At 53.9% G+C, this 25289-nt stretch overlaps 2 protein-coding genes across 3 annotated transcripts in view; both read left to right on the top strand.

The window, feature by feature from the left end:
- Positions 1-6807, top strand: part of MYH9 (myosin heavy chain 9) — an 89787-nt gene extending 82980 nt beyond the window's left edge. Inside the window, exons 32-41 of the mRNA XM_081084770.1 lie at positions 85-297; positions 421-633; positions 944-1105; positions 1786-1914; positions 2766-2854; positions 2944-3067; positions 3279-3487; positions 4053-4161; positions 4259-4431; positions 5268-6807. Of these exons, the coding sequence (XP_080940896.1) occupies positions 85-297; positions 421-633; positions 944-1105; positions 1786-1914; positions 2766-2854; positions 2944-3067; positions 3279-3487; positions 4053-4161; positions 4259-4431; positions 5268-5385 (1539 nt within the window). The 3' untranslated portion in view covers positions 5386-6807. The remainder of the gene's footprint in view (positions 1-84; positions 298-420; positions 634-943; positions 1106-1785; positions 1915-2765; positions 2855-2943; positions 3068-3278; positions 3488-4052; positions 4162-4258; positions 4432-5267) is intronic.
- A 4816-nt stretch (positions 6808-11623) lies between these two features.
- Positions 11624-24540, top strand: LOC308514087 (apolipoprotein L2-like; the record flags this gene model as incomplete). Of its 2 annotated transcripts, XM_081084132.1 has the most annotated exons (6): positions 11624-11737; positions 12118-12220; positions 19339-19380; positions 19567-19675; positions 21870-21990; positions 23246-24540. In XM_081084132.1, 3 exons carry the CDS (start codon positions 19645-19647, stop codon positions 24111-24113), a joined length of 1020 nt encoding a protein of 339 aa, XP_080940258.1. In that variant the 3' UTR covers positions 24114-24540. The 2 variants fall into 2 exon arrangements, with proteins under 2 accessions (XP_080940258.1, XP_080940257.1); XM_081084131.1 differs by lacking the exons at positions 11624-11737; positions 12118-12220; positions 19339-19380; positions 19567-19675 and having other exon boundaries at positions 21830-21990.
- Between the last annotated feature and the right edge of the window lie 749 nt (positions 24541-25289).

Here is a 25289-nt window from a genome sequence, read left to right as displayed (position 1 = left end):
GTGCTACCTGCCTGGGGTCCGCAGGTTCTGAGCTCTTTCTAAGGGCCCGTTGCTCGAGTCTCATGGCGCCCGTCTCTTTCCCAGCTCCTGGCGGAGGAGAAGACCGTCTCTGCCAAGTATGCGGAGGAGCGTGACAGGGCAGAGGCGGAGGCCCGGGAGAAGGAGACCAAGGCGCTGTCGCTGGCCCGGGCCCTGGAGGAGGCCATGGAGCAGAAGGCAGAGCTGGAGCGGCTCAACAAGCAGTTCCGCACGGAGATGGAGGACCTCATGAGCTCCAAGGACGACGTGGGCAAGAGTGTGAGTACCGGGAGGGGCCGCGTGGGCTGTGTGGGGCAGCACCGAGGATTAGTGGGGGATCGGACACTGAGCCTCGGGGACCTCTTGTCCCTCTGCTCCTGACTCGGGTGCCCTCGGTGGCAGGTGCACGAGCTGGAGAAGTCTAAGCGGGCCCTGGAGCAGCAGGTGGAGGAGATGAAGACCCAGCTGGAGGAGCTGGAGGATGAGCTTCAGGCCACCGAGGATGCCAAGCTGCGGCTGGAGGTGAACCTGCAGGCCATGAAGGCCCAGTTCGAACGGGACCTGCAGGGCCGGGACGAGCAGAACGAGGAGAAGAAGAAGCAGCTGGTCAGACAGGTGCGTATGGCCCTCCTCCTCCAGGGTCAGGGCCTTCTTGGCCTCTGGGCAGAGGTGGGCATGGAATCCCCCACCCCGCCGGGTTTCCAGCAGATGTCCCCTCTCTCCTTCCTATGCCTGGATGGTGGAAGGCTCCCTGGCCATGTCTTCCAGTCCTCTGTCCTGGGGAAGTGGGGGAATGAGTGATCATATCATGATTATGGCCCCTGAGCCCCATGGATCCACAGAGCTAGGCCAAACCCACCTGGGCTCAGAGCTGGCCTAGGGTCTGTGTGTGGGTCTGGCCTCGAGCTGTCGGCATCCCCCCCAGGTGCGGGAGATGGAGGCAGAGCTGGAAGACGAGAGGAAGCAGCGCTCACTGGCAGTGGCCGCTCGGAAGAAGCTGGAGCTGGACCTGAAGGACCTGGAGGCCCACATCGACTCGGCCAATAAGAACCGCGATGAAGCCATCAAACAGCTGCGGAAGCTGCAGGTGAGGTCAGGCCCGACCACAGCAGATCTGGCTGCACACGGTGGTGCTGGGATCAGCGTGGGGCTGGGAGGCTAGTGGGGTGGCCCGTGAATGCGGATGTGCCGCCTTCCCCTGTCCTAGGAAGGTCTTGGTGCCCTCAGCCTGTCTCACAGACGGGGACTCAGGCCCAGCGGTTGAGTGGGAACAAACAATCTGAAAGCTACTTGACCACGATCTGTAGGATTAAAACAGACGGCAGGCGAAGAGAAAGGAAATGTGCTCCTGTGTGTGGTCGGGATAACCTGGCAGAGTAGCAGGTGTCGGGGGGGGGGGGGGGGCAGGGGGGGATGGGGCCGGAGCACAGGATTCAAGCCAACAGGCAGTTGTAGGAAGTGAAACACGAGCCACGAGGGTCCTATGGACACGGTGACGGACGCAGCCCAGGGTATGCTGCGTAGATCCTGGCGGTCAATAAGTATAAAATGGCGCCGGGTGAAGGAACATTTTGTCTTTGGTTACTGTTTGCCCTTTCAGTTAAGCTTGTTCCCTGTGGTGTCAAGGAAAAGGGCAGCCACAAGGTGCTGTTGTTGGTGGTTGTCCCTTGGAGGGGATGGGGGGTGGGAGGTGGGAGGTGGGGTGGGCAGGACATGAGTGGCCACTGGGGTCAGGGTGGAGGTACCAAGCGTCTCCTCCCCCCACAGGCCCAGATGAAGGACTACATGCGTGAGCTGGATGACACGCGGGCCTCCCGCGAGGAGATCCTGGCGCAGGCCAAGGAGAACGAGAAGAAGCTGAAGAGCATGGAGGCCGAGATGATTCAGCTGCAGGAGGTGATCAGGGCCAAAGGGTCGATCTGGGTCTCTGGCCAGCAGGTGGCAGTGCAGGGCCTCCACTGGGCTCTTGTTGGTCAGGGTTGAAAATAAGCCAGGGGAACTCCAGGATTTAGTTGGGCTGGGTCTTTATGAAAGAATTCCCTGCAGGATTTCAGTTTGTAACCTCCACCTCTCACTGTGAATGGCCTCGTGGCTAAGAGAGGTCCTGCCCAGAGGCTTGTGGGCCGAGTAACCCTTGTCTATCACACATGAGGCACATAGATTCCTCAGGGTCTGGGCAGTCTTCTGCAGTGGGGGCCAGGCATGCAGGCAGGTCCTCGTCCGCTCTTGCTAATTGACTGCTCTGCCTGGGCCTGGGTGGGATCCTTCCCTCCATGGTCACATGAGGGCCTTTGTCCATGGCCCCTCACCCTGGGCGTCAATCCCCTCTCCTCCACCTGGCTTTCAGAGCCCTCACACCCGGGTCCTAAGTCACATCTCTAGCTCGTCCCTCCTGGTATCTGGTCTACCCAGGATGAAGAGGGACCAGCATGCCCCATTAGGCCACACGGTTTCTTATTTTCCGCTACATCGCTGGCTCTAGGCCTACTCCCGAGCACTTAGATGGCAGGGAGCGGGGTGCTTTTTAAACTTGTGGTGCCTCACATGTGACCTCTGAGGGTGGACTCGGGCCTGTGAGCCAGAGGGGCTCATGAGAAAGGACCTCATGGAGGAGGCAGGCCCAGAAGGGGGTTAGAGGGGGCGCCAGGGTCTTGGGGAGGATGGCACTGCAGAGGACCAGGAAGGGAAGGGGTGGCCTTTCAGGGCAGCGGGCTGCCAGCGGGTCACACTCTGGGTTCTCGTGGCAGGAACTGGCAGCTGCAGAGCGTGCCAAGCGTCAGGCCCAGCAGGAGCGGGACGAGCTGGCCGACGAGATTGCCAACAGCAGTGGCAAAGGGTGAGTGAGCCACTAAGTAAAGGTGGGTGTTGTGGGGGGTTCACCCCCTCTGGGACTGGCCCCTTCTCACTCCTCCCCGGCCTCCCCAGAGCCCTGGCGTTGGAGGAGAAGCGGCGCCTGGAGGCTCGCATCGCCCAGCTGGAGGAGGAGCTGGAGGAGGAGCAGGGCAACACGGAGCTGGTGAACGACAGGCTGAAGAAGGCCAACCTGCAGGTGGGCAGGGCTGGGCTGCCTGGGCACTCCCTCGGCACCGCCCCGCGCTCGGGCTGTGGGTCCTGAGTGCCACCTCGGCCAAGCCGGCAGCTTCCTGATTTTTTAGGGGAGCATGTCCTGGCCCTGCTAAGTTTGGGGGACCTGGTGTTATAAGGGGATCTGTGGGGTCTGCCCCCAGCCTCCCTCCATTCACGAGCCCTTCTTCCCACAGATCGATCAGATCAACACAGACCTGAACCTCGAGCGCAGCCACGCCCAGAAGAACGAGAACGCCAGGCAGCAGATGGAGCGCCAGAACAAGGAGCTCAAGGTGAAGCTGCAGGAGATGGAGGGCACAGTCAAGTCCAAGTACAAGGCCTCCATCACTGCCCTGGAGGCCAAGATCGCGCAGCTGGAGGAGCAGCTGGACAACGAGACGAAGTAGGTCTCCCTCTCCCGTCACCTGAGCAAGCTTCAGGCCCCTCTGGGTGTAGTCAGGAACCAGCGTCCTGTCCCTGCAGCTCATCTCCCCCTCCCGACGGGCTCTCCTCCGTTTCCCTGGGGCCTGAAGAGCTTGAGGAGCCCTTGGCCCACCTCTGAAGTTGAGGGTGTGGCTGTCTGTTAGGCTGCCTCAGAGAGAGGTAGACATTCACAACCACCTGGGCACAGTCTGGGCTCAGCAAGGCAGAGACTTGTTGGGAGGTAGTGGGGGTCCCACTGGGTCCCCAATCTCAATTTTCCCTTTTCCTAGGGCCACATATGCTCTGAGATGTGTCCCTTTTCTTCTCGGAGGCCCGGTTTCCCCATCTCTGAAATGGGGCCAATTTAAGTGCCTCCCAGAAGCCAAGGCTCACAGTGGGTGTCCAGTGAAGAGGGGCTGCCTTAGCACCAAGGCCTCCCTGGGGGGAAGTAGCAGTGAGGCCAGGAGTGGGTGGTCCACCCTGTGGTGTGGCCGGACCCCCTGAAGGAGGGTGTCCCCCTAAGCCGCACTGTCTGTGCCTGGCAGGGAGCGCCAGGCGGCCTGCAAGCAGGTGCGCCGGGCCGAGAAGAAGCTGAAGGACGTGTTGCTGCAGGTGGATGATGAGCGCAGGAACGCCGAGCAGTTCAAGGACCAGGTGTGTTTGTGGGCAGAGCGGTGGGCTGGCCAGAGGCCGTACAGGCCACACTCGCCCAGGACGCCTAACCATGGCCACTGGCCACACATCCCCACAGGCTGACAAGGCGTCCACCCGCCTGAAGCAGCTCAAGCGGCAGCTGGAGGAGGCCGAGGAGGAGGCCCAGCGGGCCAACGCCTCCCGCAGGAAGCTGCAGCGCGAGCTGGAGGACGCCACCGAGACCGCGGACGCCATGAACCGGGAGGTCAGCTCCCTCAAGAACAAGCTCAGGTGAGCCCTGCCTCCCCGGCCCCTTCCCGTCATTTCTGCTTTCGCAAGTGAATGAGCACAGCCCTGGAGGCCGAGAAAGCGGCGTCAGGGCCCTGCCCCGGGTTCTGCTTGCCCTCTGGGCTCTGGCCCCGCCTTGTGGATGGGCATTGAAGTCTAGGTCACTTGCTCCATCCCATCTGCAAAGTCTGCTCCCGCGGCCGCTCCCAATCCGGCGGCAGGGTCCCATGCTGGGCGTTTGGAACTAGAAGGTGCGAGGCAGCTGCGGGTCCGGCCCGTGCTCGGTGCCGTGAGCGCTTGCTGAACGCAGCTGCTGCCCTCTCACCACACCTGCAGGACAGAGGGCCTCTCGCTCCTGGAGGAAGAGCGAGCCTTCAAGGCTGAAGGGGCTGCGGGAGGCCTCTCCCCAGTCTCCGCTGCCTGCTGTTCACGGCAGTCCTTTTTCACGCATGCAGTCCACCAGAGCCGACCTTTAGTCAGCATTGGGCACTGCTTTTTATTAATTGAATACTACTTTCTTACACGAGGTGGGAGGAAGGTGCTGGGCTTCCCACACTGTGTTCCTGTATCTCCATCTCTGTTTTATACTAAGTTTGAGGAAAGGGAGGCATGTTGCAGAAGGCGACTCCATCTCTTCTAGTGCCTTTCCCCCTTGTCATCCGTCCTGATTTCCTGGTGGGTTTTGCTTCCACTTTAACCACCTGCTCCCTGAGAGCCGGCCTGGCCTGTGTGGAGGCCATGGCCCCAGAGGCCAGCATTGCTTCTCCTGTGGGATGTTAGGCGCCCATTTGCCTCTAGGGGTCGCTGTGGTGTCTCTGACCCTCTGCCTCTGCCTGCAGGCGCGGGGACCTGCCATTTGTTGTGCCCCGCCGGATGGCGCGGAAAGGCACTGGGGAGTGCTCGGACGACGAGGTGGACGGCAAAGCCGATGGGGCAGAGGCCAAAGCTGCCGAATAACCTCTCTGCCTTCTGCCCCAGAAGGACAGACAGACAGACCGAACGACCAACGGATGACTCCGCCTCCCCTTTCTAGCCCCCGCAGCACCCCTCACCTCCTTGGGACTGCTGTGACCGTGACCCCAGCCCCTGTCACCAGGCCAGGGGACCTCAGGCCTGTGCCTCCCCCTGCCCCGCCTGTGAGGGCCTCTGGCTTCTCTGCTGCCGCCCTCCCCTCGCCTGCCCTCGCTTCCCCACCCTCCCTCCCACCCCGAGAATCTGATACCAAAGAGTCAGGGCCCCGGGCCCCTGGCTGGGGACAGAGTGGCCTGCAGGTCTTCAGCCTCCTCTTGCCAAAAGCGCAAGGTGGTGAGGCCGGAAGGGCAGCCGCCGGGGACGGGCAAGAGAGTTTTCTACGAATCTATTTTTCTTCAGACTAAGGAGTTTTGATAGCCCAACACCCCAGAAGAATCGTCACCTTACCCCCTCTGCCACCAGCTCTTCCCCACCCCCTTCTTTGCTGTTGGCAATCACACGCGGTGACCTCACACCCTCTGCCACCGGCCCCCTGCCGTGGGCTCTGGGTGGTTCGGCCAGAGCAGGCCCAGGGTCGCCACCTCTGTGCAGGGCACAGAATGCTGGGGGAGGGGGCATCGTTCCTCCCCACCCCCACTGGGCAGTGCACTGTCCCCTTCCTGATTCTAGAACGTCTCAAGTGCAATGATGACCCCTTCCCCTCCTTTGCGGAGGGCAGCCTGCCCTGCCACAGCCAGGCCGGGGGCCCGCAGACAGGGCCTAGGGGCAAGCTGGAAAGGCCAGCAGTGGCTTCTCCCAACACTCTTGGGGACCAAATATATTTAATGGTTAAGGGACTGTCCCAGATCTGACAGCCAGGGCATCAGACGGGGCCAGTGACCCTCCCACACGACCTTGACCTACTCCAGGACTGGGCCCGAGGGTCGTTGATCGGCACCGTTGACTCGGTCGCATTGAGAAACCCACCATCTGCACAGATGTTTTTGAAAGGAGAAAAGTAAAAGGTTTTCTTCCCCTTTAATAAATGGTAAAGCCCCTGGTCTTCGTCACTGCCTTCCTTTGGAGCCTGTTTGGAAGAGGAGCGTGTCCTACACTGGTCTGCACTGGTTGCTGATTCCCTGTATTCCTAACTGTTATGTATATGCTGCATTTAGACTTACTTATGGCAAAGAAGGTGTTTTTTTAAAGAAACAAAGTCCACAAATCATGAAGCTGTGTAAAAGCTACATATGCCTCCAAAGCTCTGAATTCAGGTCCCAGTTGCTGTCACAAAGGAGTGAATGAACTCGCACCCCACCCTTTTTCTAGAGTAAAAGTGCCTTAGCATGTGCTGCAGCTGTCACCACTACAGGAAGCTGGTTCCAGAGGTTTCCACTGAGCGTCACAATAAAGAGTCCATGTGCTATGAGCCTGTGTCTGTGGAGTCTGTGCGCAGCGGGGGCTGGAGGCACTGTGCTGTGTTTGTGCAGCGGGCACCTGCGTGCTGCATCCTGGAAGCTGCCAGCAGGGCAGCGTGCTGGGGGCGGGCCTGGGTGGGCGGCAGCCATGCAGAAAAAGAGAGAGAGGCAGGCTGGGCCCGGGCCAAGGAAGCTAGGAGTGTCTCCTTTAAGCCTTAGGTCATTAGTTATTGAGCGCCTGCTATGTGCTTGACACTGAGCTGGCTCAAGGAAGAGACAGGTACTAAGTTTCGTGGGCTTCCTTAGTCATCAGACAGTGCAGAGTCTGCCCTATGGAGGGCGCCCAAGCGCCCTGGGAGTAGGAATGGGGACTTGGTGGGTGGGCCTGAAGGTGTTGGAGCACGAGGCCCTTCAGGGGACTGTCAAAGCTGGGCTCAGTCATTCATTCTTTTAACAAAGGCGGAGCGTAAATAAACCAGGCCCTTGCTCACCAGGAGGACAAGGGAAGTAAGGAGACCAGTGTCCCCGCAGTTGCAAAAGGGGGAGGGAGCAAAGGTTTTCCTCAGAGAAGGGAGATGGCACCCACTTGACGCGAGGTGTGGACTCCAGCCATGAGCCTGGGCCACTGGCCAGCAGGGCTGCTAAGGACAGCTGGGAGCCTCTGGGCAGGACATTCTTTATATATATGTATTTTTATTGATTTCAGAGGAAGAGAGAGAAGCATCAATGATGAGAGAGAATCATTGATTGGCCGCCTCCTGCACGCCCCATACCGGAATCGAGCCTGCAACCTGGGTATGTGCCCTTGGTGAGAATCAAACCAAGGACCCCTCAGTCTGCAGGCCATGCTCTATCCACTGAGCCAAACCGGCCAGGGCAGGACATTCTCTTTTTTTTTTTTTTTAATGTGTGATATATATATGCCCCCCAAAGGGGGCTTGTTCCCTGACAGGGATTTGAACCTTGACCTCCTGGTTCATAGGTCAATGCTCAACCACTGAGCCAAGCTGGCCGGGCTGGACAGGACATTTTGACCAGTCGAGCCCCTGAGCAGGCGCACTTCCTCCCTAGGGAGGGAGCAGCAGGAGGTGCCCTGGGAGGGAGGTGGGGCCAGGCCCCATAGGACTGGGGGGGTTGTCCTACTTTTCAGTAATGCGGTTTCCGGGCTGCCTGATTCACTCACATCGGACGTTCCTGGGTTGGGTTTCCGGTTCACCACCTCATTGCAACCTGACCAACGGGTGTGGAAGTTTCTTTCTTTTTTTAAAAATTTTTATTTATTGTTTGATTTTAGAGACAGAGGCAGGGAGAGAGAGTGAAAGAGAAACATGAATTTGTTGTTCCACGTATTTATGCATTCATTGGTTGACTCTTGCACGTGCCCTGACCGGACGTGCCCTGACCGGGGACCAAACCCCAACCTTGGCGTGTCAGGACGACACTAACCTACAGCTGCCCGGCCAGGGCTGAGGTGCGGACGTTTTCTGACAAATCTGGAGCCAAGAGGGAGCGTTTAGGGCAGAAAATGACACTTTCAGGACTTCTGTTGCTGTAGGGAAATGGTTTATGGTCCAAAACACAACGAAACAGGAACCAGACCAGCAGCTTCCTCCCTCCAAGGGCCAGCATGTCACCCCGTGGGAACTGGTTTTCTGTTTGGGAAGGTGTGATACATGTTTTCCTCGCAGGCCCTGCGAGAGTTAGAATTGCGGGGGTGACAATGCTTCCCAGGGTGTAAAGGGCTCAATGCTGCTATTTCTTTCCTATAAGGGCTGGGCTTCTTAAGGTGAATTAAATGTTGAGAAAGTCGTGATAGGATGCGCTCCAAAATACACCCTCAGCCTTTTTGCAGGGCACAGTTCGGCGGCATTGTGTCCATTCACATTGTGCAGCCATCACCACCCTCCATCCTCAGAACTGTTTGTTTTGCAAAACTGGAAATCTGTCCCCATGGAGCACTCCAGGTCTCCTCCCCTCCCCTCCCAGCCCCTGACTACTTCCTGTCTGTGAACTTGTCTACCCCGGTGCCTCACAGGTGGAGTCAGAGAGCATTTGTCTTTTGTGACGACATTACAGGTAAGCATATTGTCCTCGAGGTTCCTCCATGCGGTAGCCTGTCAGAATGGCCTTTTCGGGGTGAGTAATACTCCATCGTGTGTGTGACAGAGTTCTTATCCGTTCACCCACCGATGGACACCTGGGTAGCTTCCACCTTTGGCTGTTGTGAGTGATGCTGCCGTGAACATGAGTGGACAGGTATCTCTTCGAGACCCTGCTTTGAATTTGGGGGGCATGCGGAGAAGTGCTGAATCGTGATGTCAGCCTCCGGTTAATCTTTGAGGAGCTGCCATCTTGACTTTCTCAGTAACTGGGTGCTATTACTTTTTTGTTGTTGTTCATCCTCACCTGACAATATTTTTCCATTGATTTTTTTAGAGAGAGTGAAGGGACAGTGAGAGAAACATTGATGTGAGAGACACATCGATTGGTTGCCTCCCACCTGCACCCCGACCAGGGCTGGGGATCAAACCTGCAACCCAGGTACAGGACCTTGACCGGAATTGAACCCGGGACTTTTTAGTCCGAGGGCCATAGCTGTATCCACTGAGCCAACTAGGCAGGACAGGATGTTATTACTTGTCTGGGAGGTGGTGCCTCCGGAAGCAGGATGTTACTACTTCTGAAGTCTGGGAGGCGGTGCCTCAGAGGTGTCTGATGGCGTGGTTTTCACAGCCGCCTCTGCACCCCTGCCCGCCACTCCCCACCCCTCCTGTGCTGGGAACTGATGAACTTGAGGCTCCCTCCTCTCCGCCTTTGTTCTGAGCAGAGTGATTTTCAACTTACAATCATTAATCGAGATAAATCACTCCATTTCCTGTTTTAAATTGACATCCAAAATCTGGTAACTCTGAGAATGTGCCCAGTTCGCTTACACGTTGTACGTTCACTGACATTAAACACAGTGCATTCGTCTTGACTTCAACACAACATTATGGGTTTGAGTTTTGTCATCTTTATTCTCAGTCCTGGCCCTACGTTGACATTTGTTGCTCACTCGGGGCCCAATTTTGCCACCTGAGGAAAGACAAGGAGGTTGTCCTCTGGGAGATGCAACAAGGGCTGAGGCAACAAGGGCTGAGGCCAGTGGCCACTTCCCGTGAGGTCGGCAGGTGCTGTTGGCATGGAGTGCAGTGCCCTGCGCTCTGCAGCCCAAGGTACCCGTCGGCGAGCCACTGTGATGACGGCACCAGCCCCCTGAGTTACATGCTCCTGCCCACTCCCACTGCCCTATAAGCAAAACTCTTCGTGTCCAGCGTGTCTGAGCCAAGCTCCCCTCCCCACGTTTTGGAGAGTCTGGGCCGGGCTGGGTGAGGGTGCTGGCTGAGCGCCTCCAGCTGGTGATTCCTCCAGCCTCTACCAGGCGATGCTGGTGGCAATGCCAGACCCCTTTCCCGGTGATTCTGGGGTTACCTTTCCCCTGAGTGGGGGTTCTCCTCACATCCTGAGGGAGGCAGGGTGGGCGGGGCTTGCCTGGGAGCTGAGAAGGCTTATTGAACAAAGAATTTGTCCACGACCCCAACTCAGAGCTGTCATCATCCCAGGTGACCTTTCTTGTGATGTCGGGGGTCCAGCTGAGCCCAACGTAATAGGGTCTTTTGGGTCCCTAAGTGGGGTGATCTCAGCTCATGCCAAGAGGCGCCCATCTCCCCTCATATGGCTTTCTACCCCCCGCCCCTGTTGTTCTGCCAGGAGAGTGTTTGTGGGTTCACGGAGCCCACAAACATCTGTCTGGGGTCCTTTCTGTGTTCTTATCAGAGGGCCCTTTGGACAACGGGACTCTGCTCCTGTGGGTCTGGCGTGATTCTGCTCCTCACAGGGGGTGTGGGGTGACCAGCGGCAGTCAGGCCAGTGAAAGGGGGAGGAACCAGGAGGAAGGCAGGTTACAGGAAAAACAAGACAAAAAATAACTGTAAACAGCGCCAGAGGCCAACTGTGACACTTGCTCTGAGTCTTGGCCCCTCCCCTGAGTGGCCTGGTGCAAGGCCCACCTCTCCCCTCACCTTGGCTTCCTCTTCTCTGAAACCAGGCCTTTGCTGGGGGATCATGTCAGGCTCAGGTGTGTGGTCCTCATGCAATACCATCATCACTCTGCCGCCCCTCCCTGAAACACTGGGGGAAGTGGCCATGGCAACTCATGGATATCGGTCCAGGATGAGCAGGCCTCATGGAGGGGCCATGCTGGCCTCTGGGGTCCATGCCCAGCCCCCGCCTGAAAAGGGGGGCGGGGAGCAAAGCAGAAAAGCCCAACAGCGGCACCACTTACAGGCGGGGCCATTTCCCTCCTGTTTCTTGATCTGGAAAATCCAGGTGGTGATTCCTGGAGCCGGTGTGAGAATCAAATAGGAAAGGCCGGGAAGGTGCCCGCACGGTGCCTGGCACGCACTCAGCCCTGCGTCCCTTTCATTTTCAGACTTTTCTATGTGACGGCGACACTGGGCTTCCTATAGAGAGATCTGCTGTCAACAGGAAAGGGGCCCGGAGAGGAAACAGCCAGCTTCTCTCTGCCGACACCCACAAACTTGTGCTCCCACAGACGGCCATGGCCACCAGGGAGGGCCTCCTCGGATAGGTCGCTGTGGTTCCGAGGCTCTGACTCTGCCACCAGGGACAGGCTCAGAGGGGCCTGATCTAAAGGGTCAGGGGAGACGCGGACATAGTGGCCTTGGGCCTCCCCCAGGGGCCAGGGGAGCAGAGCCTGCAGGGGACAGTGGCCTCTGGGAGAGGAAGATGCTGGAGGGCTTCTCAGAGGAGGTGATCCCAGAGTTGGGCTTTGAAGGATGAGCATGTTGTTCCAAGCGGAGAAGCAGGTGCTCCTGGCAGAAGGACCTACAAAAGCAAATGTCTGGAAACTGCCTCGCCGGGGCCTTCAATAGGAGCAGGTACCAAGGCAATGCAAGGAGGCAGTGAGCATCTGCTGTGCTCAGAGACTGTGCTCATTGCTGGGGACAGAAGGGTGAATAAGGGGGGCATTTGAAGGTGTGTGGGGGAGGATGAGAGAGAAGGATTCTGGGGACAACCCCATGGGGTGGAGGGAGAAAGCTCCCCAGGATCCCACTGTCTGTCTGTGGCAGGTGTTCCTTCTAGAAACTTAAGGAAGGCAGGATGGGCTGAGCGGAGAAGGACCTGGGAGGTCAGACCTGGGATTGCTCTAAGGCGTCAGTAGGCAGAGCAGGGCTCGCCTGGCACAGTGCAGGTTCCGTAATGTGGTTGACCCTGAGTTCTCAGAACCTGGGCATTTGCTTTCGGTTTTGCTTCCCAGATACCTTGGACCCCGAGGTTTTTGTGCAGACACAGCTGCCGAGTGGATGTGCACAGCTAAGAAAAGTGGGTCTTGTCTTAAATCTTCCAGAGGGAAATTCTAGGTAAGTTGGGAGGATAGGAGCCCCTCCCCATCTTCCCATCCTCACACTTTCTAAGACAAGGATATTGTCACTATTGTATAGATGAGGGAACCCGAAGCTGGGGGGCGGGAGGGAGGGGGGTGATAATGGGCCCAAGGGCACATGTAGCAGTGACAGAACCCGGATTGGAACCAGTTTTGTCTGACGTTCCTCCCCACCCCAGTGCCCCTAAACAGTGGAGAGGGAGGGGGACACTGCTCAGGTGGGTTCACATCCTCCCGCCAGCTCAGCTAGGCCTGGACTCCCTGAGACAGGAGCCAGTGACCCCAAAGGAAGAGGGGTGCTGGGGGAAGCAGAAACGTTGGGGGACGGTAGGTGAGTAAGAGCCTCTGTTCCTTGCAGCCTGGCTGCCCTGAGGCTGATGGGACAAAGGATTTCCTTTGAGATTTCAAATCATGACATTTTTTCACTCACCCTTTCAGCTTAGTGCCGGGCCTTGTGGGAAACTGAGGCCCTGAGAGGGGAATGACTGGCCCGGGTGCCCCATTGAGACCCTGAGCAGGAGGTGGGTGGGCTCTGCCTCGCTGCTCTTGGCTGGCCTCGCTCATAGCCGTGGGGCTTGGGAGACGTAGGAGGTGGTCCTGGGTGTCTGAGCTGGAGGAGCCTGAGCCCAGATCCCTGTGTCTATACAGCAGAGACACCCCTGGGAGCTGCTGCCTTATTCACACCACATCCCTCTCAGCCTCCAGCACCAGGAGGGGTGGGCTCTCCTCTGCCCCCAGGAGCTGCCTGACGCTGGGCAAGCCCCTTCCCTGAGAATGATTTTTTTCTTTCTTTCTTTCTTTCTTTCTTTCTTTCTTTCTTTCTTTCTTTCTTTCTTTCTTTCTTTCTTTTTTTTTATTGCTTAAAGTATTACAAAGGGTATTACATATGTCTCCTTTTTTCCCCCGCCCTTGACAATCTCCTGGCCTCCTCTACCCCCCAGTGCCTTATGTCCATTGGTTATGCTTATTTGCATGCATACAAGTCCTTCGGTTGATCTCTTACCCCCCACCCCACCCCTCCTCCCCGCTTCTGCCCCCCTACCCTCCCCAGCCTTCCTGCTGCAGTTTGACAGTCTGTTTGAGGCATCTCTGCCCCTGTATCTATTTTTGTTCATAAGTTTATAATGGTCTTTATTATCCATGAATGAGTGAGATCATGTGGTATTTTTCCTTCATTGACTGGCTTATTTCACTTAGCATAATGCTCTCCAGTTCCATCCATGCCGTTGCAAATGGTAAGAGTTCCTTCTTTTTTACAGCAGCATAGTATTCCATTGTGTAGATGTACCACAGTTTTCTAATCCATTCATCTACTGATGGGCACTTATGCTGTTTCCAGATCTTAGCTATGGTAAATTGTGCTGCTGTGAACATAGGGGTGCATATATCCTTTCTGATTGGTGTTTCTGGTTTCTTGGGATATATTCCTAGCAGTGGGATCACAGGTTCAAATGGGAGTTCCATTTTTAGTTTTTTGAGGAAACTCCATACTGTCTTCCATAGTGGCTGCACCAGTCTGCGTTCCCACCAGCAGTGCACGAGTGTTCCTTTTTCTCCACATCCTCTCCAGCACTTGTCGTTTGTTGATTTGTTGATGATAGCCAGTCTGACAGGTGTGAGATGGTACCTCATTGTTGTTTTGGAGAATGATTTCTTCCTGTGTCTCCCCATTTTTAAGAATCTGGGTTCAGTCTCTCCATGTTGATCCGTAGGCTCCTGTGTGGTGTGGACAGCGAGTCACCTGTGGTCCACCTACCTACTGCACACAGTGGCCCCGTCTCTCACAGTTTCTGCCTTGGCTTATGGTAGCCTTTACCATCTTTAATTGTTAAGACGTCAAATCAGTCACAGTTTCCCTTTATGGCTTCTGGGATTTTCATCTTGATTAGCTATGTTCCGAGCAGCGTCAGGAGGGCTGGGCAGCCCACAGCAGGGCTGCGGGGCTGGGGCCAGGGCCGCAGGACCCCAGGGCCTTAGGGCATGAGGGTCTTGCAGAAGCAAGAGGGGTTCAGGCTTGGGAAGCTACAGCCCCAGGAATTGATCACCACAGAGACTTGGCATAGGGTGCAAGACATTGTTTGGGAATGAGAAGAGTCATTTGTACCCTTAAATAGTCAACATGAGTTTTAACATTTCTTTCCCCGCGCTTATAGTTCTCCTTTTGGTTTTACATTTAGATTCCTTTGGGATTGATTGATTTTTTGAGGAAGCTTTTGTGTTTGTTTGTTTGTTTGTTTGATTGTTTGATAGTTTTAGTAATCCTCAATGGAGGATATTTTTTCCATTGATTTTTAGAGAGAGTGGAAGGGAGGGAGGGAGGAAGAGGAAGAGTGAGATAAACATTGATGTGTGAGAGAAGCATCAATTGTTACCTCCCACATGTGCCCTGTGCCCTCACCTGGTTCAGGATGTACCCTGCAACCCAGGTCCATGCCCTTGACTGAGAACCAAAACCTCCACCCTTCAGTGCACAGACCTGCACGACATGGGCAGGGTTGTGGAAGCTTTTTGTTCTTCCTCCTCTTCTTCATCTGCATGTTTCTTCTTCCTAATGCAGGACAGATGTAATGGTACCTACAGCCTTCAAGGAGACTCTGGTGCAGGAAGCAAAGTGCCTGGCAGCAGGTAGTGAGCAGGAGTGGGAGGGGCTGGACAGAGCTGGGCCTGAGCCCCAGACCTGGGCGCCCCACCTGGGGGAGCAGCGACTTTGGGATGTCCTGCTCAAGGCCAGGCGTCAGAATCAGATTTTCACACTCCTCTCTTCCTCTTTCTCCTCATATAAAATGTGATGGCTTCAGGAAGGAGACAGGAGGAAATAAATGGAACTCTCAGAAAGCTGATAGAACTGTCAGAAGTACATTAAATCAGTGGGAAATTTGTGTGAAATCTGAGTCATAGTTTTTTCATCAAGATCAACAAGAAAACCAAATGGAGTGAAACCGTGGTTTGCTGTGTGGTTGAGTGGCTCGTTGTTCTGTGTCCCCAACAAGGGACACACCCCAGGCTTGAACCATCAGTGCCAGGAGCGCAGAGGGTACCCGGGGTCAGGAGGGGCAACAGACAATAGACCTGGCCCTGTGTTTATAGATACAAATGGTACATAGTTCAAAGGTTATTAAAAGAATGTGAACCATTATTTGCAAAGTCTTAGAGCATTCCCAGGCAGAGCAAAGACCATGCAGGTGAGCCACCTTAGTATCAGCTATTAGTATACCAGCAAGTTCCTTGGCTCTCTGTGTCAGGCAGGTCTCAGGAGGGGTAGTTGATAAATGCTGTTTTGCTTCTAGAAATAATGCCTACAATCAGCATTTCCTTTCTTCCCTGGGCTCCAAGGCAAGGTAGTCCAGACAGAACTGAGAGAATCCTCTCCATGGAAAGGTCTCTTTCCATCATGATAGTTCATGGAACTGAAATGATCCAGAGTGTTTTCATTATTATTGATTTTCAATCGAGAGAGAGAAACATCGATTGTTCCATGTATTTATGCATTCATTGATTGATTCTTGCATGTGCCATTCATATGTGCATGGTATTATCAAACCCACAAACTTGGCATACTGGATCAATGCTTTAACCAACTGAGCTACCCAGCCAGGGCCAGAGCCCAGAATTACAGTATTGCCCCATCCCAATGGGCACCAAGACAAGGTGGACACAGACACTTCCTAAGAAAGAGCCCTCCTAGCGCTGTGAGACAACACTACCCTACCAAAAGGTTGATCATCCGTGCATCCTTCAACTTGACTTGGCATCAAAAGGGGGACCATGGATGAAAAATGGGTTCTGTGCCAACTAACCTCACAGGGTGATGTGATCATACATTTCTAGCTGGACAGGTCATGGCGGGGGGTCACATCCCAGGCATATACTTCTTAGTAAAAGGTTTGTTTTCCTTAAGGAAGCCCTGCCCATTGTTTCTGTGCATCTAGGTGAACACACCTTTGAAATAACCACTCTCCAGAGAGCACAATCTGGCCTGGCCGGTGTGGCTCAGTGGGTGAGTGTTGTCCCATGGATGAAAAGGTCACCAGTTTGATTCCTAGGCAGGGCACATGCTCGGGCTGTGGGCTTGAAACCCAGCAGAGGGCATGTAGGGGGCAGCCACTGATGCTTCTCTCTCATCGATGTTTCTATCTCTCCCTTCCATTCCCTTCCTCTCTGTGAAGTCAATAAAAACATTGCTGGTTGTTGTTTTTTAAAGAAGAGACCACACCCTTGTTGACTTTCCTGAAATCCAATCCCCACCTGCTTTCTCCCAACTTCATGTAACCTTCCTTACATCCCCTCCTTCATTTCAAATGCAGAGAAGAAGCTGAGTGACTGTTATTCTCCAGAGCATTTTAGATCTTGCGCAGTTTGGATCAAATAAACTTTCCCAAAAATCCTTTAAGAAAAATTACAGCCTTAAAAAGGAAGGGCATTCTGGCCCATGTTCCAACAGGCATGACCCTTGAGGACACTATGCTAAGTGAAATAAAACCATCTCAGGACGGTAAACATTGTGTGATTCCACGTGTATGAAGCACTCAAATCCGTAGAGATGGGAAGTAGAGAGGCAGTTTCCAGGGCCTGGGAGGGGGGATGGGGAGTTATTGTTTACTGGGCACTGAGTTCTGTTTTATAAGATGAAGAGAGCTCTGGAGGCTGGTTGCACAACAGGGTAAATATAATTTAACACTATTGAACTGTACCCTTAAATATGGTTAAGGTAGCCCTAACTGGTTTGGCTCAGTGGATAGAATGTCAGCCTGCAGACTGAAAGGTCCCAGGTTTGATTCCGGTCATGGGCATGTCCCTTGGTTGCAGGCACATCCCCAGTAGGAGGTGTGTAGGAGGCAGCTGATCAATATTTCTCTCTCATCGATGTTTCTAATTCTCTATCCCTCTCCCTTCCTCTCTGTAGAAACTGAATAAATTATATATTTTTTTAAAAAGACAAGAAATAAAAAATGTTAAAAAATAATGGTTAAGGTGGTAAATGTTATGATTTTTAAGATGTGTGTGTGTGTTTGAAAAGTACTATGAACTGGGAGATGGAAAAGATGGACGCCTCATATCCTGTGGGCATAAATGTACATTGGTGCAATTTGTTTGCATTAGAGTGTGGCTCTAGGCATAAAGGAATTTTTCTATGGTGATATCCTCTGTCCCAGTCATTCTATTTATTAAATACTAGAGGCCCGGTGCACAAAAATTTGTGCACTCGGTGGGGAGGGGGGTCCCTCAGCCCGGCCTGTGCCCTCTCGCAGTCTGGGACCCCTCGGGAGATAATGATCTGCTGGCTTAGGTCTGCTCCCGGGTGGCAGAGGGCAGGCCCAATCCCTAGGTGCAGCCCCTGGTCGGGCTCAGAGCAGGGCCGATTGGGGAGTTGGGGCACCACCCCCTGTCATACACAGAGCAGGGCGATCGGGAGGTTGTGATTCCACCCTCAGTCACGCTCAGGGTAGGGCCGATTGGGGGGTTGGGGCACCATCCCCTGTCACACTCAAGGCAGGGTCGATGGGGAGGTTGCGGCGCCACCCCCTGTCATGCACAGAGCAGGGCTGATCAGGGGGTTGGGGTGCCGCACCCTGTCACACACAGAGCTGCAGGGCAATCAGGGGGTTTGGGCACTGCCCCCTGTCACGCTGATCCCGGTGCCGGGAGGCCTCGCGGCTCCGCTGATCCCGGTGCTGGGAGGCATATTTCCCTTTTACTATATAGGGTAGAGGCCTGGTGCATGGGTGGGTGCCAGCTGGTTTGCCCTGAAGGGTGTCCTGGATCATGGTGGGGGTCCCCACTGGGGTGCCTGGCCATCCTGGGTGAGGGGATGATGGCTGTTTGCAGCTGGTCACACCCTTCAGGGTGGGGGTCCCCACTGGGGTGCCTGGCCAGTCTGGGTGAGGGGCTGAGGGCTGTTTTCAGGCTGGGGGTGACTGAAGCTCCCAACCGCTCCTTTTTTTATTTTTTTTATTTTTATTCTGGGCCAGCTTTAGCTTTGAGGCTTGGCTCCAGCTCCTAGGCCTCCGCTGCTGAAAGTAGGTTTCTGGCCTTTGCTTACAATGTTGCGATCCGGCTGGCTGAAGCCCGGCAGGTTTCTGGGGTTTTGTTTAGCTTCTATGTTTGTTACATAGTTGCTTGCAGCTCAGAGGCCTGCAGCGGCAGGCGGGGAATGTTGCAGTCCTCCGTCACTGAAGCAAGCAAGCCTCATGTTAGTTTCAAGCTGCCTGGCTGCCGGCCGCCATCTTGGCTGACAGTTAATTTGCATATTGCCCTGATTAGCCAATGGGAAGGGTAGCGGTCGTACGCCAATTACCATGTTTCTCTTTTATTAGATAGGATCTTATGGGAAGCAATCTCAAATGCAGACGAACTTTTATGCCTAATGGATGTTTCTGCACTATTTTCACAAAGAACTGGAAACAAGCTAACATCTACCAGTGGGCATGGGAAGCAGACAGGACTGGGCAGTGTCAGGAGAGCTGGGCAGTCCACAGCAGGGCTGCAGGGCTGGGACCAGGGCCGCAGGACCCCAGGGCCTTATGGGATGAGGGTCTTGCAGAAGCAAGAGGGGTGCAGGCTTGGGAAGCTACAGCCCCAGGAATTGATCACCACAGAGACTTGGCATAGGGTGCAAGACATCGTTTGGGAATGAGAAGAGTCATTTGCAAGTAACACGGACACATTAATAAACATTTTTGTATATAAAAGAGAGTCAAGCGTAGTCCTCACAAACACGGCGTTGGGATCAGGAAGACTTGGGCTGGAGTCCTAGCTCTAGCACTACTGTGAGACTTGGGCTAACCCGAGTTTAGGTGAAAAACTAGACTTTGTGATGGTTTCCTCCACGTCCCAATGGGAGCCGCCATGGCACCCACCACGTGGAATGTGTGAGAGTGTTTGATGAGGGAACTCGTGAGGAGGCTGTGGTAGACACACCATCAATATTAGCTGAGTGATTAGTCTACACACATGTCCCCAACCTCAAGTCATTTCCAAAACATTCCTGCCCATCTTTGCTTCCCATGTTTGTGTCTGGTGTTGCTACTTCTTTGGTTTATGACTCCTCAGCTGTGTGTTTCCTTGTCTGATGGGCTTGTCCTTCTGCCCCCACAGGACAAGGGGACTGTCACTGGGCTTGGAGTGGGCTGGAGTGAGGTGAGTACCTTCTCTTAACTAGCAGCTGGCAGAGCCCAGCAGACAGGGAATCACAGTGGATTGAGTCCATCTTGGCACTTGCGGCCTTCTTTCCCTGAAAGAAACTCCTGAGACGGAGCCCCTCGCTGCTCCCTGTTGCTGAGCTGGCTCACCTTCAACCCCACAATTTGTTTTCTCTTCCCCAAGGGTGAAGCGACACCTCCTTCCAGCTGGACACAGACTGGTGAGCTGAAGGGGAAACTCTGAGATCCCACTGCTGACACCATGACCTCAGAAGCTGACGGGATCTGCCCAGGTAATCATCTTCCTCCTCCCTAGCTGGTTCCTGCTCATGATCTAGAATTGAGGGAGGCACCTCCAAGCTGGGTTAAGCTACAGAGAAATCAAGAACCTCTAAGGGGATTGACGAGTGTCCCTGAGCCCCCAAGAGGGTCAAGGGGAGTCTCCTCAACCAGAAGTCTATGTGGGGACCTCCTTCCTGGCTCTCTCCTCAGGCTGCTCACTGCCTGCCACCTTCAGCAACTCATGCAATGTCTCCAATGAGGCCAGGACAGCCCATGGGAGGTGGGAATTTCTTGTTCACTGTACCTGGAACCTGCTAGTTCCTGGTGGAAACCTTTCCCTCCAGAGAACTGCCACCCCCACAGCTGTGCTGGGTCCCTGACCTGTGCCCCAATTATAAACACCTGGGTACCAGGTGTGACTGTCAGGCAGGAACTTCTTCTGATGATATCAGATACCCCTGCAGAGGCCAGCTTTGTTATTTCCCACACCCACCCACATCCTAGCCCACAAATACACAGATGCAGAGCTCTGGGTTTCCTCCATCTAAACCCCAGTTTACTTTCTCCCTCAGGGGGTGAAGCAAGAAAAGGAAAAAACACCCCTTCGCCCACCCAAATCAACACTGCATTGCCTAGGCTACCAAAATCCCCCCCGCACCCCCCCCGTCCGCCGCCCCCGAGAGGATAAAACTTGTTCCTTTGTAGCATAAGGGAGGAGAGGAGAGATCAGAAGCCTGCAGCTCCTGAGCAGACTCTCATGTCCATTCCCAAGGATAAATAAGATGACCTCTTGTTTAAGGAGTGGGCGAGGGTGGGGTCAGAGGTGCCCAGGGGAATTGTGGCCCCTGAGACCAGCCTGGAGGGGGGAGAGCTGATACTGATTGATCACAGGATTAGAGATGAGGTTCCAACCCCCACCCACTTGAAGACACCCCTCCACTGCCCACCTTGGAGCACCTGTGAGAAGCAGGAGGAATCCTCTTTGCCTGGTAGTTTTACTCCATCAGTGGTGTGTGGTCTGAAACATTATTTTCAAATTTATAAAAAATCCTAGAGGTGAACTCTAGCGTAGAATGCAGAAATCACATGAATTTTTGAAACATAAGGATGCTTTGACCTAATGTAAGGAAATATATGACCAGTGACCTTTGATTGCACCTTTGAGCTTTCTGCTTCTTGGCTTGGGTCTTCTTTTCCTGTCTGAGTTTCACTTTTTTTGTCTGTGAAATAAGAATAATATGTCTAGTGTGTATATGGCAGGAAACACATTTCCATCCTGTCTCAGCACACACAAAACATACACCAACCCCAGTCCCTCATCTGCATTTCCAGAGTCTCCAAATCCCTGAGAGTCACACATTTTTTAGAGATTTATAAAAGTTATTGATTTATACAGAGAGAGAGAGAGAAAAAAAATAGAAACAAGTGGGGGAGGGAAAGTATTGGTGCCTCTCCCCCTTCTCATAAGGACACCATTCATGTTGGATTAGTCCCACACTATGACCTCATTTAACCCTAATTATAAAATACAGTCACTTGGGGCCTGGCCATTGTGGCTCAGTGGTTGAGTGTTGACCCATGAACCAAGAGGTCACTGGTTCGATTCCCAGTCAGCGCACATGCCTGGGTTGCGGGCTCAACCTCCAGTAGTGGGCATGCAGGAGGCAACTGATTGATGCTTCTTTCATATCGATGTTTCCATCTCTATACTTCTCCCTTCTTCTCTCTCGATAGAAACATATTAAAAATAAATGAATAAGTACAGTCACATAGGTGTCAGGCCTGCAGTATATAAATTTGGGGGGACAGTTCTGTCCATAACACCAGGTGACTCACCAAAAGTTCCCCCGAGTTAAAAAATAAGTCTCCCATCCCCTGACTGGTGGATAGAGCGTCAGCCTGCGGACTGAAGGGTCCCGGGTTCGATTCCAGTCAAGGGCATGTACCTTGGTTGCAGGCACATCCCCAGTAGGGAGTGTGCAGGAGGCAGCTGATCGATGCTTCTCTCTCATCGATGTTTCTAACTCTCTTTCCCTCTCCCTTCTTCTCTGTAAAAAATCAATAAAATATATTTAAAAAAAAATATAAGTCCCCCAGGTGACAGCTTCTCAGGAAAATGAACATTTAACCACTTTGTTTATACGCAATTCCATTTCCGTTCTGCCATGATTTCTTCTAACCTTCTTCTTTTTTTTTCCCATCCAGAGGGCAAAGACTTTGTTGATGCCATTGAGTATTTAATGGACCCAAGGAACAAAGAGAAACTGCAGCGCCTGCTGAGTGATGAATCCTGGGAGAGATTTGTGGCTGGGGCCAAGCTGTCCAGGTAACCTCCGGGGATGCCTGCATTGTCCCCCCATCTCCCCTGCATCTAGATCCCTCTGGCAGGCACACTTCTCCAGGCAGGATCCTGTGATTGGGGTGGAAGAAGTCCCTTCTCAACAGTCCATGAGGAACATTTCCTTCATATCATTCGTTGGCAGAGAAGGGCCTCAGGATGAGAAAAGATGAGGCCTGCAGGGGGAGGGTTAGGTGACCTTGGGCTCGTTACTTAACCACTCTCTGTCTTACTCATCTATTCTATTTCATTGTGAGGAGAATAAGACAATGCGTGTAAACTGTTTAGCCTAATGACTGACACATAGTAGGTGGACACTTGACATGAACTTTTAAAAAGATGCTGGGAATAGACAGGGCCCAAGCGTCTTCCTGTTGGATGTGAGAGCCACGCAGGACTTCCTGTGGGACAAGCCAGGAAAATCCTGGCACAGTGTGTGTCCCTGGGGATTGTGGCTAGAGAGCCTGCTCTCCCTAAGAAAGGGATTGTACAGACTCTGCAGGGTCCTGCTGGCCTGGAAGGCGGAGAGCTGGAGGGAAGCGGCACTATGTTGGGTTGAATCCTGACTGAATCTCTGCCCGGCTCTGGGGCTCTGGGCTTTTGTCATCTTCCTCTTCAATGGAATAGCAAGTCTGTCTGATAGGACTGTGGTGAAGGCCTTGTGGTGAACTGCAGGGTCCAGGGCGAGGAAGTAAGTGCAGTCATCCTGTCCTGAGGTCCTGAGAGGCCTGGAGCAGGGGCAGAGCCCGGGGTCTGGATGGAGCAAGGGTTGTCCATGTGGGAGGATGGTAGGAAGGCTTGGCAGCGGGGCTGGACTAGAGTGAGGCAGCTGAGGCACCTGGCACAGGCCTGAGGAGGCCAGGGGCCTAGTGGAGGGCTGTGTTGGGGGTCAGGGGGCACATTTTTTCCTTCCCTGACTTGATCCCCTCTCTGCTGGGGGTAGAGGGCCCTGGGTGATTATGTCCTCCAACCCTGTCTGCGAGCTGGAGGGCCCCTGACCTCCCTGTGGGACCCTCTTCTCTTCTCCATGGAGTAACTCTGACCAGAGGGAGGCAGTGTGGCTTAGTGACCGCTCCAGTCAGAATGGGGCCTGCCAATGTGGTGTAATCTGAGGGCTTCTGAGTAGACATACACGTTCCCACCATAGAGGACAGGGTTTCCCGCACCAGCTCATCGCTAGTGGCCTCAGCTCTAGGGATTCATACTCCTGTCTTCGTTAATCACCTGTCCTTCATGATTGCAGGGATGAGGCAGATGCACTCTATGCAGACTTGCGCGAGCTGGAAGCACTCATGGCCGAGGAGGACGAAGACATGCCCTCAGCAGAGCAGCTGCATTGGGAGAGCTTCATGAAGGAGTTTCCTCGGGTGAAACAGGACCTTGAGGAACGCATACGAAAGCTCTACGCACTTGCGGATGAGGTGGACAAGGTGCACAGGGACTGCACCATCTCCAAAGTGGCGGCCTCTTCCACCGGCGCTGTGTCTAGCATCCTGACCATCGTTGGCCTGTCTCTGGCACCTGTGACAGCAGGAGCTAGTTTGGTGCTTTCGGCAACTGGGATCGGACTGGGGGCAGCAGCTGCTGTGACCGGTGTGACCACTGGCATCGTGGAAGCCTCAAAGAACGCGTCAGCTAAAGCAAAAGCCAGGCGCCTAGTGCCAACCGGCAGTGACACAGAGAAGGTGGTCGAGAAGGTTCTAAGTCGCAGCACAACCAAAATTGCTTTCTTAGCACCGAAGTGCTTCCAATCCGTGAAAAATATTGTGAAGAATGCCCGTGCCTTCAATCTGGCCAAATCCAATCCTGTCTTAGCAGCTGAGGCCACGGGCGTCATGAGCACGGGGGCAGTGTCAGCCCAAGGTGGCAGGCAGCTGCAGAAAGCTTTTGGAGGCACTGCTCTGGCCATGAGCAAAGGAGCCAGAATCGCTGGGATCGCCGCTGCAGGCGTTTTCCTTCTCATCGATGTAGTGAACATAGTGAGAGAGTCAAAGCACTTACATGAGGGCGCAAAGGCTCGGTCAGCTAGAGAGTTGAGGCAGCAGGCCCAGGAGCTGGAGAGGAGATTGGAAGAACTCACCCGCATTCACGAAAGACTACAGGATCCCTGACTTCATGATCCCCACACAGAGCAGGGAGCAGGGGTGTTTGGGAGACAAAGGCATGGACTGACCTTGTTAGGAAGCATGGTAACCTCCATCTTGGGTAAAAACTGCCCTTTAAAGTTTTAACCCTGCTATTCTGGCTTCTGTAAACATTTACGTGCTTAAATAATAGGGAAAAATAAGACTACTCCCATTCCAGAGAGGCCATAAACTATGCCCCAGACAGAGCTGTCAGTGCTGGCGCCAGGCCAGGCCTTGAGGTCTGGTCTCACGGCCCTGGCCCAGCACACAGGACTTTTACTCAGAAGTTCTGGAAGTCTTGTTCCAAATTCAGAAGACAAAAAGCTGAAAAACGTATAAATAGAAAGGACTCCACCATATTGGGCCCCAGAATTTGAGAAGCAATATTTCCTCTGGGCCTTCTAGTGTTAGCGAAATGAAAAAGACTCCAAATAAATTTGGCTTATTGAGTAAGGCAGTGGATCTCAACCTTGGCTGCACATTAGAATCACCTGGGAATCTTTTTAAAATCCTGATTTCTGGGCCTCATCCTCCAGAAATTCTGTTTCTTTGTTACTAATGTTGTAGCCCCACCCCATAACAAACAGAATTTCTGGAGGATGAGGCCCAGAAATCAGGATTTTAAAAAGATTCCCAGGTGATTCTATGTGCAGCCAAGGTTGAGAACCACTGGATTAAGGCGTCTTCTGATTTACAATATAAACACTTAGAAGGGAAAAGCCGGCGAGATCGAATGGATTTAACTGTGTGTTAAGGTGTTGAGCACAGCAAAGGAGAGGTTCATGCAGATGGCAGGTGGGTCAAAGAGAAGGAAGGAACCTGGACCTGGAATCAGGGAAGAGAGGGGACAAGAGAGTTGGGGGGGAGAGGGGGGATTTATTTGGACTAAAAAAGACATTGGGGTCATGAATAAAGAAAGAGAAGTGGAGGAATAAGCACCGAGAAGGCCCTGACTACTAAACAGTTGACAATGGGAGAAGGAGAAAGAGTTTGAGTTGCTGGGATATGGGAGTTACAGTGGCTCCTGGACTGGCCCTCCCCGGGTTCACCGTCCCAGCAGGAACCCCGTCTCTCCCTGGTCCTGGTCTCTAGCCCTGCTTTCCAGTTCCAGCTCACTTTTGTCTTCCAGCGGTTCATCTTAGGTAGGCAGTGACTTTTTTT

Source organism: Myotis nattereri, assembly GCF_964212035.1.
Source record: "Myotis nattereri genome assembly, chromosome: 2".
Classification (NCBI taxonomy): domain Eukaryota; kingdom Metazoa; phylum Chordata; class Mammalia; order Chiroptera; family Vespertilionidae; genus Myotis; species Myotis nattereri.
This window is presented reverse-complemented; position numbering and strand designations above follow the sequence as displayed.